This window comes from Polistes canadensis, unplaced genomic scaffold, assembly GCF_001313835.1.
Source record: "Polistes canadensis isolate GaletaPanama2010 unplaced genomic scaffold, ASM131383v1 scaffold_15, whole genome shotgun sequence".
NCBI classification, from domain to species: domain Eukaryota; kingdom Metazoa; phylum Arthropoda; class Insecta; order Hymenoptera; family Vespidae; genus Polistes; species Polistes canadensis.
This window is the reverse complement of record NW_014569562.1, coordinates 882,238-898,438: the sequence shown is the minus strand read 5'-3', so window position 1 is coordinate 898,438 and position 16,201 is coordinate 882,238. Positions and strand designations below refer to the sequence as shown.

The 16,201-nt window shown below is 31.3% G+C and overlaps 3 protein-coding genes across 3 annotated transcripts in view; all 3 read right to left on the bottom strand.

Moving 5' to 3' along the window:
• The window catches only part of LOC106793551 (probable ATP-dependent RNA helicase DHX35), a 9,807-nt gene extending 3,654 nt beyond the window's left edge, over nt 1–6,153 (bottom strand). Inside the window, exons 1-2 of the mRNA XM_014760574.1 lie at nt 5,558–6,153; nt 5,086–5,300 (exon numbers count right to left, since the gene is read on the bottom strand). Of these exons, the coding sequence (XP_014616060.1) occupies nt 5,086–5,300; nt 5,558–5,588 (246 nt within the window). The 5' untranslated portion in view covers nt 5,589–6,153. The remainder of the gene's footprint in view (nt 1–5,085; nt 5,301–5,557) is intronic.
• On the bottom strand, nt 1,690–3,650 carry LOC106793553 (ceramide phosphoethanolamine synthase). Its single transcript, XM_014760577.1, is given in 1 exon segment — nt 1,690–3,650. A coding segment is annotated over 1 exon segment (1,095 nt). The 5' UTR covers nt 3,003–3,650; the 3' UTR covers nt 1,690–1,907.
• Nucleotides 6,154–6,687: 534 nt separating the features above from the next.
• Nucleotides 6,688–11,926, bottom strand: LOC106793554 (neuromodulin-like). The gene is made up of 3 exons (XM_014760578.1): nt 11,567–11,926; nt 8,604–8,797; nt 6,688–8,487 (listed from the first exon to the last, which is right to left on the bottom strand). The coding sequence occupies exons 1-3, from the start codon at nt 11,584–11,586 to the stop codon at nt 8,327–8,329; spliced, it is 375 nt and encodes a 124-aa protein (XP_014616064.1). The 5' UTR covers nt 11,587–11,926; the 3' UTR covers nt 6,688–8,326.
• Between the last annotated feature and the right edge of the window lie 4,275 nt (nt 11,927–16,201).

The following is a 16,201-nucleotide window of genomic DNA, read 5'->3' as shown; positions in this document are numbered from 1 at the left end:
AGAAACTTTGTCGACAACCCATTGTGCGTTTTCATCGTATGAAAAAGAAAAAATCGCAAAGTTTGCTCGTATTTTTGTTGTTCATGTCAGTCACATAACTTCTTTTGTGAGAATTTTTTTATTCGTTCGAATGTAATTACGGTGAAAAGATCTTTACGTATACGCATTTATATATAAACAATTACTATAATATAAAGTACCAAGTAAATATCATAAATAAAATTTGTAATAAAATTGACCATTATTTTTGTTCTTTCAAGTGTTTATACGCATACTGCGATCAAATTAATTGAAACAACGATAGAAAACGATATAAAAAAGGAAAGAAAAAAATGAGAAAAAAAAAATAATTATACATCATAGACATAGAACAACATAAATGCATAATTAAAAACTTAAAACATGCGAAGTAACTAATTAACAGTGAATATATATATATATAATTAATCTGTTTTTTTAATACGAACGACGTCTCGTAATATTGTATTCGAAATACAATTTTTCCAAAGTTATGAGATATTAAGGAGGAAAATAAATTGATATAAAAAATATATCTTCTATTATTCTGTTCACTTCCCGTTCGTTGAAATTGTTAATCTTATCTAACGGATCGTATGATTCAGTGAACGTTGCGATTAGAAATGACAAAAAGGACACTAAAAGACAAAAAAAGGTTTTAACAACAGAAAAAATATATAACAATCGCATTTATTAAAAACCTTTTTTGAAACTTTAATTGTTACGAATTATAATTATGTATAATTTTTGTTGTATATTATGAATATGTAAGGTATAATTTTAAGTAATAACGTTGAAATAATAGTTAGGCACGTTAATTTGTATTTATTGAATTAAAATAACGTTATATCTGTGTCAAAACGTTATCGCTACGTATTGACTTAAAAGCTTTATTACGTTTATAAAAGACTCTTTATCTTTTGTTTCTTCTTAATACTAATCGTTTTACTTAAACGTTATTTCTATATAACAACGACGATAAAATTTCTTATAAATATATATATATATATAAATATACTTTTAAGGCATTATTGTTTATTAATCGCTTTTAATAAGTTTGATCTGTGAATGTAAATTCTTATTTATAAATCGTACAATCAAAATTTTGTTCAATTATCACTATCAATGTTTCAAAATATTATTATCAAAATAAAAATCGCTGTACGTTTCAAGTTCGATCGATAGATCAAACGTATTCTCTGATATAAAAAAAGAGAAAAAAAAAAAAAAAAAAAAAAAAAAAAAGAAAAAAACAATATTGCTATCAATCCAAAAATTATCGCCACATTTTTTAAACACGCGTTTTAAAATTCACGATTTCTTTTCTTAAATTGTACGATTATTTTTGTTTATTGATTATTGTCTCTTCTGAAATAGCCAAGATTATTTTTATCTAATTAAATTTAATATTTCGACTACCATAACGATGGTCATACGTAATTATTGTTATTAAATTTTTGCCTATCTTATCTTATTATTAGAATTGTGGCTTCTAAGCCGAAACATAAAAAAAAAATTGCGTTATACCGATAAGATTAAAGTATCTATAGAGTCATAACAATATGAAATATAGTTTTATTCTTATTTCTTTCTATATACTCTAAACAATATATAACATATAAATATCGAAGTGAGATGTGTATTGAAAGTTGATATAAAAATGCATACAAAATTAAATAAAATTTGTATTCTTTCTTATTAAAATATGTATTATTCGTATATGTTATGTGAATAGTATACCTATGTACCTAATACTATGAACGAGAAAAATGTATCAATAAAATATCGAATTATCAAAAGATAAGTTTGTTAACTAAAAGACAAGAAGAAGAAGAAGTAGAAGAAGAAAAAAATGATTCGAGAGAGATAAGATAGATAAATAGATAATCTCATCGATTATTAAGGCCTATCAAAGAAGATCTCTCGCTACCGAGAATCATGGGTACCATGTGTATATAATCGTAAGCATATTGGTAATGAAATTCAGTCAAATATATAAGTAAAAATATAAGAACGTAGGACGACCATCTGGACAATTTGATATATTCCCAGACGCGATTGAAAAATATAGCCAATAAAAGATAATCCATGGCGGCATGTACGTTTAACATTTTCCATCCTAGAGCAACGAACCAAAACGAGTTACTTCTGAGTACATTGGTTTGCCTTAGGTGTAGGAGTTCTGTATTGATGGAGAATGGCTCGATGTCTAAATCCAGAAGATCCTGGTAAAGCCAGATGTAACGGTTCCATGCAGCACTGGCTACGATCAGGTGGCCGATTATAAGGAGGACATTAGGAAGTGCGATGTTCCTTATTGACATGTTCGGAAAAGAAGATGACGACGATGGGGCATCTAATATGACAGAGGTCAAAGGTAAGATCTGCAGTTTATCGTATCCTCCTCGTCTGGGTGGAGAGCGAATAAGAAAGTAATAAAGTCCGGTTATCAAGGCAACGCATCCAAGTGCATCGCAAAAACCGTCTACGAAATAACCAGGTGAACCAACGTCCGATCGTTCACCCGATATGTTAGCTCTCTGTCTCGCTACGTGGCCGTCCAAATCGTCTAGCTATGTTCTCACTTGAAATAATATCGCACCGAGACGTCTTTGAGTTAGGGATTCGCTCGATACACATTTACCTGCTAATACAGCAACCAACACGTGGAAACCGCTAATCATATTCGGTGTCAACCAATTCCAATATTGACTAATTCCCAATACTTTATCCATCAAGGCGGCCAATGGACTAAGAAGAAAATGATTTGGATGATCCAATGTCAAACCTTTCACTGTTACCGCGCAAAGAGGATTCAAATTACAGGGTATCGTTGGTTGATACGGCGTATCGTTAGTTGTTGCTCTTATACGATAATTCTTTACTCTCGAATATAATAATACATCCATCACGATGAAATACACCATTGATATAGCGATAATCACCAGAGCTATTTTGTTAACCAAATCAAAATGAACGGCCATGTTATATTTCCTTTATTTGTTATTTTTATGCGGTCAAAACCAATATATTCCCAAATTCTAACTTCTTTCTTTTATTCTCTTTCTTTCTATATATATAATTAGCTTCTTCGTAGAACACAGAATGTTTGTTGTTTCCTTTTTAATTCTTCAACCACACACACACGCACTTATAATCGTATTATTATTATAATAAAAAAAATAAATATTTGTAAAAAATTGAAGAAAATATATATAATCGATCGTATTGATTCCCGATTAAATATACGGATCTAATGAGATACGTGTCGTTGCCATCTGATGAATGAAAATTTTATACCATTCGGTAGATCGTGCCAAGGCTTACTGAGAGACTCACTCGGAGAGTTGTTCGAACTTCAATAATCTAGCTTAACTTACAATGACGATCGTCTCCATGCGTCGTCGCATCGCACGTGGTCACGCATAGATCTCATTCTCAACTATTCTCTTCTTCAACCTTCCACTCCCATACGCACACTTTTTCCCCTTCTCTGCCCCCATACCATTTTAGCGCACTCCCCTCGCAAATACTTTATCATTGACGAACAATCGTCTACAAGAAAGTTTTTTTTTCATTCTTTATATATTTTTTTATTCACCTATATTATTTCTTTTTATTTCTTAAGAAAAAGAAAATTGTAGAATATACATTTAATGTATTTTTTAATTTAATTTAATTTAATTATTTTCATTTTATTTGATTTCTTTTTTTATATATTATAGTCGATAATATATATATATATATGTTGTGTAAATTTAAATTGCTTTCTATTTTTTTTTCGCCATTTTATTTCTCGGAAGATAAAGAATTTTGTTTTGTTATATTTTATCCTTTCTATTGTTTACTTTTTACATATTTCTGGCATTTAATTTGCAATTCAAAAATTTTTCTTTTTTATTTATTTTTGAATGTTTATAATTAACTATATCTATTTGTCTATTTATCTATCGAAGAAACGAATAGATAGAATATTGTGAAAAAAAAAGCCGACAAAAATTTCTCAATCTTCTTTTCCTAGATATAAAAAAAAAGGGGGCTGGGGACAAAACAGAATTGTCAAATATATTATTCTCGTTTTATATTAAAAAAAAAAAATTTCCTTTTAACTAACACATTTTTTCTCTCGATGTGGCTTCTCTCTCGTCCATTATGTCAAAGAAACGAAAGAACGGCTTCTTTTCAACCCCTCGATACTTTTATATTCCTAACAAATCGATTCACTCTTTCGACCCTTCCTGTCTGTGACCTCTCTTTTTTTTCTCTTTCTCTATTTTTCTTTCTTTTTATTTCTTTCTAAACCGAATTTTTTATGCTTATCTTTTTTTTTACTTTGAGAATTCGATAAATTAAAATTTTGTACATTCATCGTCCGATCGTTGTCGTTTCATAATTAATTTTCATTCAACCGAGACCTCGAAGTTCGAAAATTATAACTAAATTATAAAAAGCCTTAAATAGTCACATGCGCATTTAAATAAATTCCTTTTTTATCGCGTATTATCGGTCAGAACGATTGGACGTACGCTTGTATGTCATAAAAAACAAACTAAGGTAAAAGATACTTTTGACCCTTTTATCGAACGAACGTAATATTATACGGAGGGAGAATCTTACGTTAGTGTATAGTTAAAAAATATTTGTATATATATATTTATGTATATCTACGTAAAATAGAAATAATATCGATAATTGTTTTAGGTGAATTGATTGCAGTACTTTTTCTTTGAAATTATTTTCTTATATAAACTACTTTAGAAATATATATCTATATATATATATACATACAAAATGATTGTTTAGATATTGATTTTTACTTATTATTTGCTTATTCCTATTATTATGCTCAATAACTTTTATTTGTATTCATTTTTTCCTTTTGAAACATTAATTTAAAAATATTTTTTACTCAATTGTCATACATTATCAGATTGAAAATTATTTTACCATTATTAGCACAGATAGAATTATTTAATGGAATTATTAAACAGTGTTAAAAGGAGGTAATTATATGAAAGAAAGCGTATAAAGCAAAATTTGTTACTTAATCATTATACGTTTAATTACCTGTGGTAACTGCGTACTTTTGCCACATCCAGTTTCTCCTACCAGGACGAGAGTTTGATATTTTTCAAGCAAATATATTATATGATCTCTATTTCTGAATATAGGTAGTCGCTTGCGTTGCATATCCAGTGCAAGAGAATGATGAGCGTTGTAGACAAACTGAGTTGAAGAATGTGCATCGATATCTGGTCTGTCTTCCTGCCATGTCGAAGCTCCTAAAAATATATATAAACTATACTTTATTATCAATTCGAACAAATATCACTCGTATATTTTAATAATAAAATACAATATATGGAAAGTAAACACAAAAGATAGGTTATGAAATTCGACAATACGTAAAAATTATCAAACTGCATTAACATGTAAATAAAAATAATAACAGTAGAATATATTTTTATAAATAATATTATAAAATTAAATAACAAAGTTTATATCATTATAAATAAAAATATTGAACGTTTATACGTACCAGGTTTAGAAAATAAAGGTTTGGTATTCATTTCTTGATCTTGTTTTATAAAAATGTAAACATTAATAACTTATATATTTCACAATATTATTTATCACTATTATAAATCACTATTAATTAACACACTCATGTAATAATTGCAATATTCTAAATTGATAGAGAAAACGCGTCAAGCGTTTTAAAAACATTTTTTTAAAAACATTTTGGATTTTATAGATGGCGCTCGTTACTGTGCTCTCCTATAAAGTGAATCTTAAGTGACGAAGAGATCGATCAAGTAGATTTATTAATATAAATTTTTTAATTATTTTTAGAATAACGTTGTGTTTTATACGTTCTATTAAATAAATTAATATTTGGATGGGCTCCCAAAGATTAATATAGATTAAATTCGAATTTTTCATCTCTCATAATGTGTAAAAACATTACCGACCGTTTTTACACTTACCATCATACATGATACATATAAATAAGGGATACACGTGGATGCGTGTAAAAGAATCTTCACACACACACACATAAACAACACAATAATCGATAATTATATTATAATTAATAAATTTTATAATTTAGAGTAGTATCGTATATAAAATAGTTTTTTTCTTTTGTAATTTTTCAATCAAAAATTTAATTTATCGTATTTCAAATTTTTAAATATTTTTTTTTTATAATTTTAATTATAAATTTTAGTATACCATTTCACTTATCAGATATGTCTTGTTATTAGTTGAACAATTATAATTATTTACGAAAGATTTACATTTACCAGAAAGTATATTTTTCAGTACTCAAGAATTTTTATTGTTTAATTATTGCTTTTTTGTATTTTTTAATTTTTCAATTTTTTTAATATTGAACACATTCAATTGTAAATTTTTGTTTATACACGCGCGATAAGTCACCGTTGAAAATATTTTTATTTTTCATTTTTGTATTTGCCCCGTCACTGCTACAAATATATTTTCTATTTGTGACGCAAAATACGAATATATATATATATATATATATATGTTTACATACATAAAATAAAAAAAAGACTATTAATAGATTTAGTCACATTTGACTTGTTCATAGAGCGACTTTTTCTTTTTTTAACGTTAGTAATTAATTAGTTTTTCTTAATTCTTTTGAACTATAAATAGTATACGCTTCTATACTCTTCAAATTTAGCACATATAAAATAAATAAAATAGATTATTATATTCTTAGATTAAACTCAAAATAAAAAGTAAATTTCAATTAATTTCTTATAATTAGTATTGTCATATATCTGCATGTTAGAAATGTCGATACCGAACTTATTATTTAGTATTAATTTTGATATATCTCTGTCAAACCTAAATAAAACAAAAAAATATCTAAAGAAAGAATGGGAGACATAATTAAAATAGAAATAATGTTCGTAGAGTATAGGCATTCCTAATTACTTCTAATATGTTAGTTAGCTGTTCATCGATACTTATAAAATTAATCAAATTACGGAAAATCTGGCTCTACGAACAAAGTAATTTAATATAAGTACCAAATGTAGTACATAATTTTTATATGTACGAATCGTTCGATATTTTTTTCTTTCAAATTATTTGCATTTAACATTTATATTTATATGATATATAGATTCTCTATGGGATACATTTGAATTTTCTTTTCTTTCTTTTTTTTTCACGAAATGTGTCACGGCCATAGAATTGCTATTAAAAATAAATGCAGTGATTTTACTGCTGTTAGCACAATCAGGTATGTTTACTCACCAGTATATGTCTATATACACATACATATACATGTTATTATGTATTATTGAACACAATTCTTTAAAGTTAAACTTTGTAAATTGCACAGATTTACCATTAAAATTAAAAAAAAAAAAACTGTTTACTTTTACAAAAATTTCCAACGGAGTGCGATTCGTTACAAATCCTGGCATGTAGACTACATTAGGCAAAGAGAGAATTATTTCTCGAATATTTTAATTAGGTTTTCTTTCAAATTTCAAATACTGCGCGCGTTCGTCAGATATATCGAGAACATGACGAGTTCATTATTATTATTGTAAATCCAATGAAAGTACAGAGTAAAATGTTATACACAATTATGTATAAATCGCGAGTAAAGATTTTGCTTTTAAATGATATATATATTTGTTTCTGTTCTTGTTGTCATAGAGTAAATAAATACTTGAAGATACAAGTATTCTACTTTAGGAATGTATTTTGATTCGCAGAAAAATAATGTATCTTTTATCTCTGGTTATGAGATTAGTTTATTCACCTATACCTACTTCTGTGCATCAGAAACAATGGGGACTAGTAAGTGAAATATTTTGCACAAATGTATCTTTCTTTCTTTCTTTCTTTCTTTTTTTTTTCAGGCACCACACTGTGTTTGTCCATTTTTAAGAAGTTAGAAATATATTATTCCTAAAATTATTTATATGCGTCTCTTACTTTACTAGTCTAATGCTAAATGAATATATATATGCGGATGCCAGAGAGTACGGGGGGACAGAATCGATGTTCATGAATTTTGAGAGATTTGTGTTAGTATGAATGTACATACTTGTTATTGCCGATATTAATAAAAAGTTATTGCAATAAACACACATAGATGTACTAAATGCCAAATGTCATTAGCATAATATCAATCTTTGATATAAAATGCTCGCCCCTACTGACGATGCACAGTCATAATTAAATCTGTTCTGACTTCGCGCTTAGCCATTAAAATTGATTCTATAAGATAAGGATTGAGAATAGTAATGACAAGAAGATATTAAGCTGTGGCTTCTGCATCTCCATTGCTCTCTGCTTCAGCACATTTCTCTTCGAGTCTAGATTTTTTTTCAGGGCTTGCACCATCCAAAGCATTGTCCTCTGCAGCGTCATTTAAAGCCGTTGATTTCCTCTTTATGCAACAGCTATCGGCTGGTGCGTCTAAAATAAGCGAGTTAAACAAAAAATACTGTTACACAAATATTAATTCTAATGAAAAAGAATGTTTTACCAAAGAATTAACATTATACATTATATTCAACGCAAAAAATATATACCTGTGGAATCACCATTTTCGGTGGATTCTTCTTCCTTCTCCTCGGTTTCCTTCTCCTCGCTAGAACCATTTTCTGTGGTCTCTGTCGCTTGACCATTTTCCGAGGTTTTAGAATCCTCGTCAACCTCCTGAACTACTTTCTTTTCTTCTTCTACCACTTTTTTCTCCGGGCTGGTGGTAGCAACCTTTGTATCCCTAAATAATTCAAATAACATTGGTTCAACTTACATATAATCAAAATATTTTGAAGAAACTAATGCAGCAATCAAGGTCAATCTATTTATGTATTACTACTTTGAAAAAAAAAAAAGAAATATGGTAAAAAAACCTTCTAGTTTGATCATAAAAAGAAAAACAAGAAGACAAAAATAAAGGCATACGTTCTCTAACAAGAGAGCGCGTGCTACCTATAGAATATATTTATAAACACCTTGACCAAAGACGAAGAACAGTTAATAGAAGAAAGGTGCGTCATCGTGACGATCGATGCGGTATAAAACAGACGTTTATCAATATCAAGTCACAATGAGGATTTTCGTATTTCATTAATTGCGCGCGATAGAAAAAACTCTAAACAAGAAAAATGAAACACAAGAAAGGAACCAAATAGATATAGAGAAATAAAGAGAGAAAGTGAAAGAAGATAAAGAGAGATGGAGAACGGACGCCCCAACGGTAACGACATCTAGTGACACGGCGTTAGCATTAGCCACTTATTTCCCCTACTCCTCCGTAGTCCAACAACACACCGATCCAGATGCTTGAGCATCGCGCGGCAAATTCTCGCGTGGACCACAAATATACCTGTGGCCTTTCTTTTCCTCTCCCTCCCTCTCGTTTACTTCCTATGTATGTATATGTATGCATGCATGTACAACACGTTTGATACGTAAAAAAAAATGTATGTTTATTTATTCAACAGGTCTCAAAGATATATTAGTCGTAGTTTTTACGAAGAAACATGTTTTGTCCATAAAAAAAATTGTTCTTTCTCGAAAACTAAGCGTATCTTCAAGAGCAAATCGAGCGGAGCGTAACACAACACAACACAACACATACACACACACACAGAAAGAGAGAGTTCGGTCTTCTCTCTTTTCTCTCGTATCATCCTCTAACCAGTGACGGCGACGAGGGAGGAAACACAGATCGATACGCTGTCCCGTTCTCTTTTAGAAGCCGCCGGTCGTAACTTGCGCGCCACAAGGCTCTTGCGAAACGACGCCGTTTCTGACCTCGTCCTCGCTACTTTTAACGATATAGAAAAAAAGATTATCTCTTTTCTTCTATAAACCTACGTTGATGACGTATTAATAGTAATAGTAATATATCGGTATATACAAAGGATAGATAGATAGAGAGAGAGAGAGAGAAAGAGAAAGAGAGATGATAAGTATATTCTTTATTTTGCCGCCAAAATTGTTCCTTTCTCTATTACTTTCTTACTATTCTCCACAATTCATCATACACGCATTACATAAACATATACACACATATAGAGATACTCTTTCTCTTTTTTATGTGAGAAAAAATAATGTGAACGAAGAAAGTTGAATGTCGATATGTGCGATATAAATAAACGAGCCGCGCGTTGAGGATGACCGAGCACGATACCGATAACGTTTACACACGCACCAACTTCAATTATATATTTACATTTACATATATAATATAATATGAAAGTAAGAAAAAAAAGAAAGAGTACCATGAAAGAAAAAAAAAAAACAAAGAAAAAAAAGATACAAGAGACGAACCTTAAATGGAATGCTGTTAATACAAATATAATATATATTACCAAATATTTTTCACGCGATCTCTTCGTTTTAATTGTAAAACAAATAAAATGTATGGAAATAAATGAACACGCAACTATTCTTCAACGATCACATATACATATATATACGAGCGTATTATTTACTAAAGACGTTTCAATGAAAGAAACCGATTCAAGTGGAAAAAAGAAATGTTTGCGAAAAAAAAGAAACAGAAAAGAGAGATAAAGAAGTTGAAAAAAAAAAAAAAAGGAGGATGGGAAAGGGGCCACGCTTCGCAAGTAGAGCACGCATCGTGCCGAGGGCACAGGTAATCGCGCGCGCACCGAACGTTGCGCGCTTACGTATCTTCCCTCTCCGCCCACCTCTCTTTCTATTCCTTCTCCCACTTTACCACCTCTATTTCTATCTTTTTCCCGCGTTCTCCCTTCTTCACCTCTTCATCATCAACCCCTCCCCCCGGGTCGCCCTTTTCTACACGCGCGCGCATAGCGCTCTTACAAAACTCTCTACGCACACACTTGAGCGTACAATATCTATATATACGATGAGTGTGTGTATAATACATAGCGACGTACTACACGAGTACGATCCGCCGCGCACGCAAAGCCAACAAGCAACAATACACATACAAATACACAAGCAAGTATTATATACAAGTGTGTAACACACGCGCGCATGCGTGTGTGCGTGCGCGGTATATCACACACACACATACACTTTCTCTTTCTCTCTCTCTTATATCATGCACACAAGTTGGCGTTGATGCGCGCGCGCTAGAACGCCAGCACCACAAGGTAAAAGCAATGATTTCAAATGCACCCCGATCTCTTTCGCCGTGAGTTTTCAACATTAACGACGATCTCCATTCGATTTTATTTTATCGATACGATATAGGATTGGTTACCTTATATTAATTCGATTTATAAATAAAAAGATTTGCTATTGCGATAGGTTGCAAATAATGTAAAATGAAAAGAATAAAGGAAAGCAAGAGAGAGAAAGGGAGAGAAAAAGAAAGGGGGAAAGAGAGATAGCAATAGCGAGGCGCGATTTTTACTTCGTTTCCAAAATCGTAGTTTAATCGTATAGTAGTAGTAGTAGTGTAGTGGAGTAGTAGTGTAGCAGTAGTAATAGTAGTAGTAGTAACAATATTAATAATAATAATAATATAATAACGTTTAATACTTACTTTACTTCCGTATCCGCCATCCTTGAGATCCGTTAAGATTATCGTTGAAAAGGTTGAGAACCAAAACGCGTTATAACGAACGCACCAAATGAGAGAGCCGCGTCCTCTTTACGCACCGGCGAACACACGTAGAATTCCGGTAACACAACTCTCTGTGTTGTCGCGTAGCCGGGTACCGACGCGCAAATGGCAGAGAGACTCGCACACTGATTCGCCCGAGTCCCGCCGAGCTGCTTGGCCCGGCCGGCGGCCTTCAAACGTTTTTCTTTCCCGCTCGATTACAGATGGCGCCTCGATCGAACCCCTTTAGAACAAACCCACGAATCCGCCGCCGCGTTCGCATTGTTAGAGAAAGTTTTCATCCTATATACTTATTTATAAATCGGAATAGACGTTTTTCACGGTCCGTGTTTCTCTTTCCTTTTTTTTCTTTTTATCTATTTTCTTACTTTATTTTAAAAATCGTTTCTATCTCGATGTCTACGAAGTAACGTTTTTATTCCCGCCAATATCTCTTCCGAGAAGTAATTTCATAGTCAAGATTAGATTCATCGGTGACGCGGTAGTTGATAAATACCTACGACGCGATTCAATTGACCAACCATTGCCACGAATTTGATGTTCACGTTTTAATCCTCGAGTCCGTTCGACGTTTAAAGAAGATATAAAAAATAATTGATATCATATAATTTTTTATTTATCTAATCTAAAATGTCCTCTGTCCAATGTTTGTTTATTATCATATAGCTTATTCGTTGGATTTTTAATCGCGGCGGTTATTAATTACCGACGGACTTGCGGTTAAGGGTCAGAACCGCGCGGTCGCTGTAGTCCATCTCTCTCTTTCTCTCTTTCTCCCGTTTTTATCCTCTCCCACTTCTTCTGCCATGCGCGTTACGTTAACCAATCGCGTTACGAGCCAAGGAGCTTCCTCGGTAAAAATTCTTGTTTCCGGCGCCTTACGTTACGATCTTTTCCGTTTCGTTTGAACAATTCTTATTTTCGTTCCGCGTCATGTCGAGAGTTAAACAGTAAAATAATAAAAGAAAAAGAAATAACAAGAAAGAAAGAAAGAAAGAAAGAAAGAGTAAGGAAAGGAGAGATGGGGGAGCGGGAAAGAGAAAGAGAGAGAGAGAGAAAGAGAAAGGGAGGGAAAGAAAGAATGAAAGAGATAGGTAGCGTTAAGTCAAGTTTTCTCCCATTCGTGAGTTCTACGAGAATGCCTTGTGGACGACGTTGCCTGCATGGCCGAGAGATTGGAAAGTTCTAGAACTTTCGCACGCGGCCTCATTTCCGGGATGTATCAAGAGATGCGCGGCGAACCGTTGCTTTTGCGTCCGCTTTAAGATCGACGTTCTACACCTGACGCTTCTCGCTTGCCATTTCCTGTTCTCCTCGAGTATCCCTCTAATAAAGAATTCTACTCAATGAATGTGACTGCCGTAAATTCTTCTTCGCTATTTTTATCCACTTACAGTTATATTAATACGTAATTTATAGCTTGGAATATCTTTTTTTTCAAATCTTTTCAGATCGAATTTTCATTAATTTAATAACCAAAATTTTACTTAATGAATTTATCAACCTGATTCGTAATCAGGAAAAATATTTCTTTTTCCATAGATATATTAATTTATCTTTGATACAATAATTTTTTATATTTTTTTACAGATATTTATTTAATATTTATCGATCTAAGAAGATCCAATTAAAGAGAAGACGTTTAATATTTGACGTTATCGATCGTCCTCTCCTTTTTATCGTACGTAATTCGTGCCAAAAAAAGAAAAACATGATTTTCTTTAGAATATGAAAATGATTTTTTACCAATCTTTTTTTAAGATTTTAGATACGTTATCGAATAGGTTGTAGGGAAATTTGTTATGCGAGAGAAGCTAAAAAGATAGAAATGGAGTATTTGAAAATGTGTGTGTGTGTGTGTGTATGAGAAAGAGAGAGAGATAAGTTTTCGTTCGTACTAAGCTCACGTTACGAGGTTACGTTGTGACGTCGAGCGATAAAATATTTCTTGGTTCCATCTATCCACAGAGGCGAAGGCCACTAGCTCCTAACGTTAATTTCCACTGAGAAAGGAGCTATCTTCTACTCTCATGGATAGCTTTAATTAACCCTCTAACATCGAACGAACCAATTGTATTCCGTAAGCATTGTCTGCTCACGTGTTTACGGTAGAAATAATTTGAGAAAAACAGATTCTATTTGTAATTCACAATGATTATACTCGTGTTACAGTATTAATTTTGATTTTATAATTACACGCCGTAGGACAATAATAATTCTCAATAGAAATCATTTTCTTTTTTTATTTTTAATATAGATATTATATTTTGCATCCGTGAATTATCGATTTTCCACAAGCATCGCGTTACCATAGAAAAATTGGAAAAAATAATGTTCGTACTCGAATTACACCTAATACAATATTGATTTGGATCGTAGAGAGTTAGGATCATATTTCTCAATAGAATTCCTTTCATTTTCATTAGAAAAATTATTAATATCCATGAATTATCAATTCCACGTGCATCGCGTTACGTGTTTACCATAGAAAAATAAAGGGAGAAGAAAATGCTTGTACTTTATATTTCATTTACTATAATATTGATTTCGATCTCGCGTAGATGTTAAATAATATTTCTCTAAAGAAGATTTTTTGTTTTTTATAAATCCTTATTTGTAGAAAAATTTATTACAAATTTAAGAGCATAGCCACAAATTATCAAAGCAACATGATAAGATTGCATCCGGGTTGGGGCTGATTAATAAAACAACGATTAAAATTAAAACATGTGTAAGAAAAAGGGTAAGTTGGTATCAGTTTTGTCCGTGTAATATTAAATATTGTTCTAATGTAAAATAGAAAAAAAAAACGGAGATACGACGACGATTATTGAGTCAATCAAATCGATAGAATGTATGTATTAAACATACATTCCTGTATCGGACTTGTTATTCGATTGCGAATATTGTGAAATATTTTTTTTTTTTCCCCTTTCTTTCATTTGTTTTTTATTTTTTTGCATAGAAATCACAGTCCTTGAAAATCGTATTATGTATTATTATTTCCTGTATCGTTTCTTATATCTTACCATATATAATTATATTATAATATACGAGCGGAGTAAGGGATTACCTATCTATGCATCACCTATTTTGAAATTCATCCGAAAGCAAGACTATTCAATTATATTATTGTAACGGTTATAAGGCATCGTTCTTTCTTAAATATAATTTATTAAAATTGACATATATAATTTATATTACATAAAATATATTATACATTTCACTCACCACGTACGAATGTAAGTTCGATATTTCGTTAAAGATATTTTCGTGAAAATTTGTAAATTATATGCATTCAAAGAAATTAAATGTGAAAATATGATTCGTAAAATAATTACAAAGAAATCATAATAAATGTGATTAGATCAAACATCGTTTTTCTCTCTTACTTTTTCCTTTTACAAAGTTATAAACGAAGAAAATGTATTAGCCCGATAATGGTTATTGAGAAAAGGGAATAAAATCGTATTCACGATTCGTATTTCATTAATAAAATTTTCTTTCAATGTACGAATGAGGTGTGCTCACGTGCCAATGGTTAACTTCAACCGAAGGGAGAGTAAGTAGTAGAGAGTAGTAATAGTCGATGATAATCAAAAAGCAGCTGCACTTAGGTTGCACATAATGCAGGTGGAAAAGAATACATTAAAGCTGTGGCAGATGTCTCGAATTTATTCTTCGTATGGTGGAAAGAGAAAAAACTGTTTGCTTTATTACTTTATTTAAACACGTTTTCAACGTTCTAAGTAAACATTTAGGTGACGTTTAGGTGACGTTTAGGTAATATACTTACATATATGTATCCAATGTGACACGAGCCAAGCGAAACTAACTTTCCACGAGGAAAGAGTAACAATTCGACTAACTTACATTCGACAAGATCCTGCAAAACTACAGCCTCCATTTGAATCATTCTTGTTACCTTGCTATACGCTCAGACTATGCGATAGATAAAGCCCGTAACAGTCCCACGGTTTAAAAGTACATGCTTGTTGTATTTATATATGTATCTATGTATTCATGTATCTATGTATGAGTGTACGTTGCTACGTTTATGTCGAGCGTTCATTGAAACATGTATACAGGGTGAGTCATTTAACTTCATCTCACTGTGATTATTTTCAGTATTATAAGCATCGGAGGGAATATATACATATTATTATTATTATTATTATTATTATATTTACTATGGTATTAACAAGTTTGACAAAATTTCTATTATTTATTATAAGTTTTCTACTTTTTTCTTTAATTTTGTTTCTCTTTTTTTTTCTTTTTTTTTTCATGTATATGTATCGTAATGAAGTTCTCTTTCTAATGAGCCAACTCAAAGGTTCTTCGTCTATTTTCATTTTCAGTTTTTCTTCTCCTTTCTCTTTCTCTCTTTCTTTCTTTTTTTTCTTCTATTTATATCCAACTATAGGTAAAACAAGCTTCAACATACCATCACTTACTTAGACAAACGTTCTGTCTTCGTATTTGCTAAGGAGTAAAAGTTACGAGTTTATTTCTTACGGGTAGTCGGAATCAACTGGTTAAGTCGTGCCATCG

What these genes read in the sequence shown, in the direction of transcription:
- LOC106793554 (XM_014760578.1), bottom strand. Translation starts at nt 11,586, where the DNA reads ATGGCGGATACGGAAGTAAA. An exon ending in ATGGCGGATACGGAAGTAAA is followed by an intron (nt 8,798 to 11,566) that starts GTAAGTATTAAA and finishes TGAATTATTTAG; the next exon opens with GGATACAAAGGTTGCTACCA. An exon ending in CGAAAATGGTGATTCCACAG is followed by an intron (nt 8,488 to 8,603) that starts GTATATATTTTT and finishes CGCTTATTTTAG; the next exon opens with ACGCACCAGCCGATAGCTGT.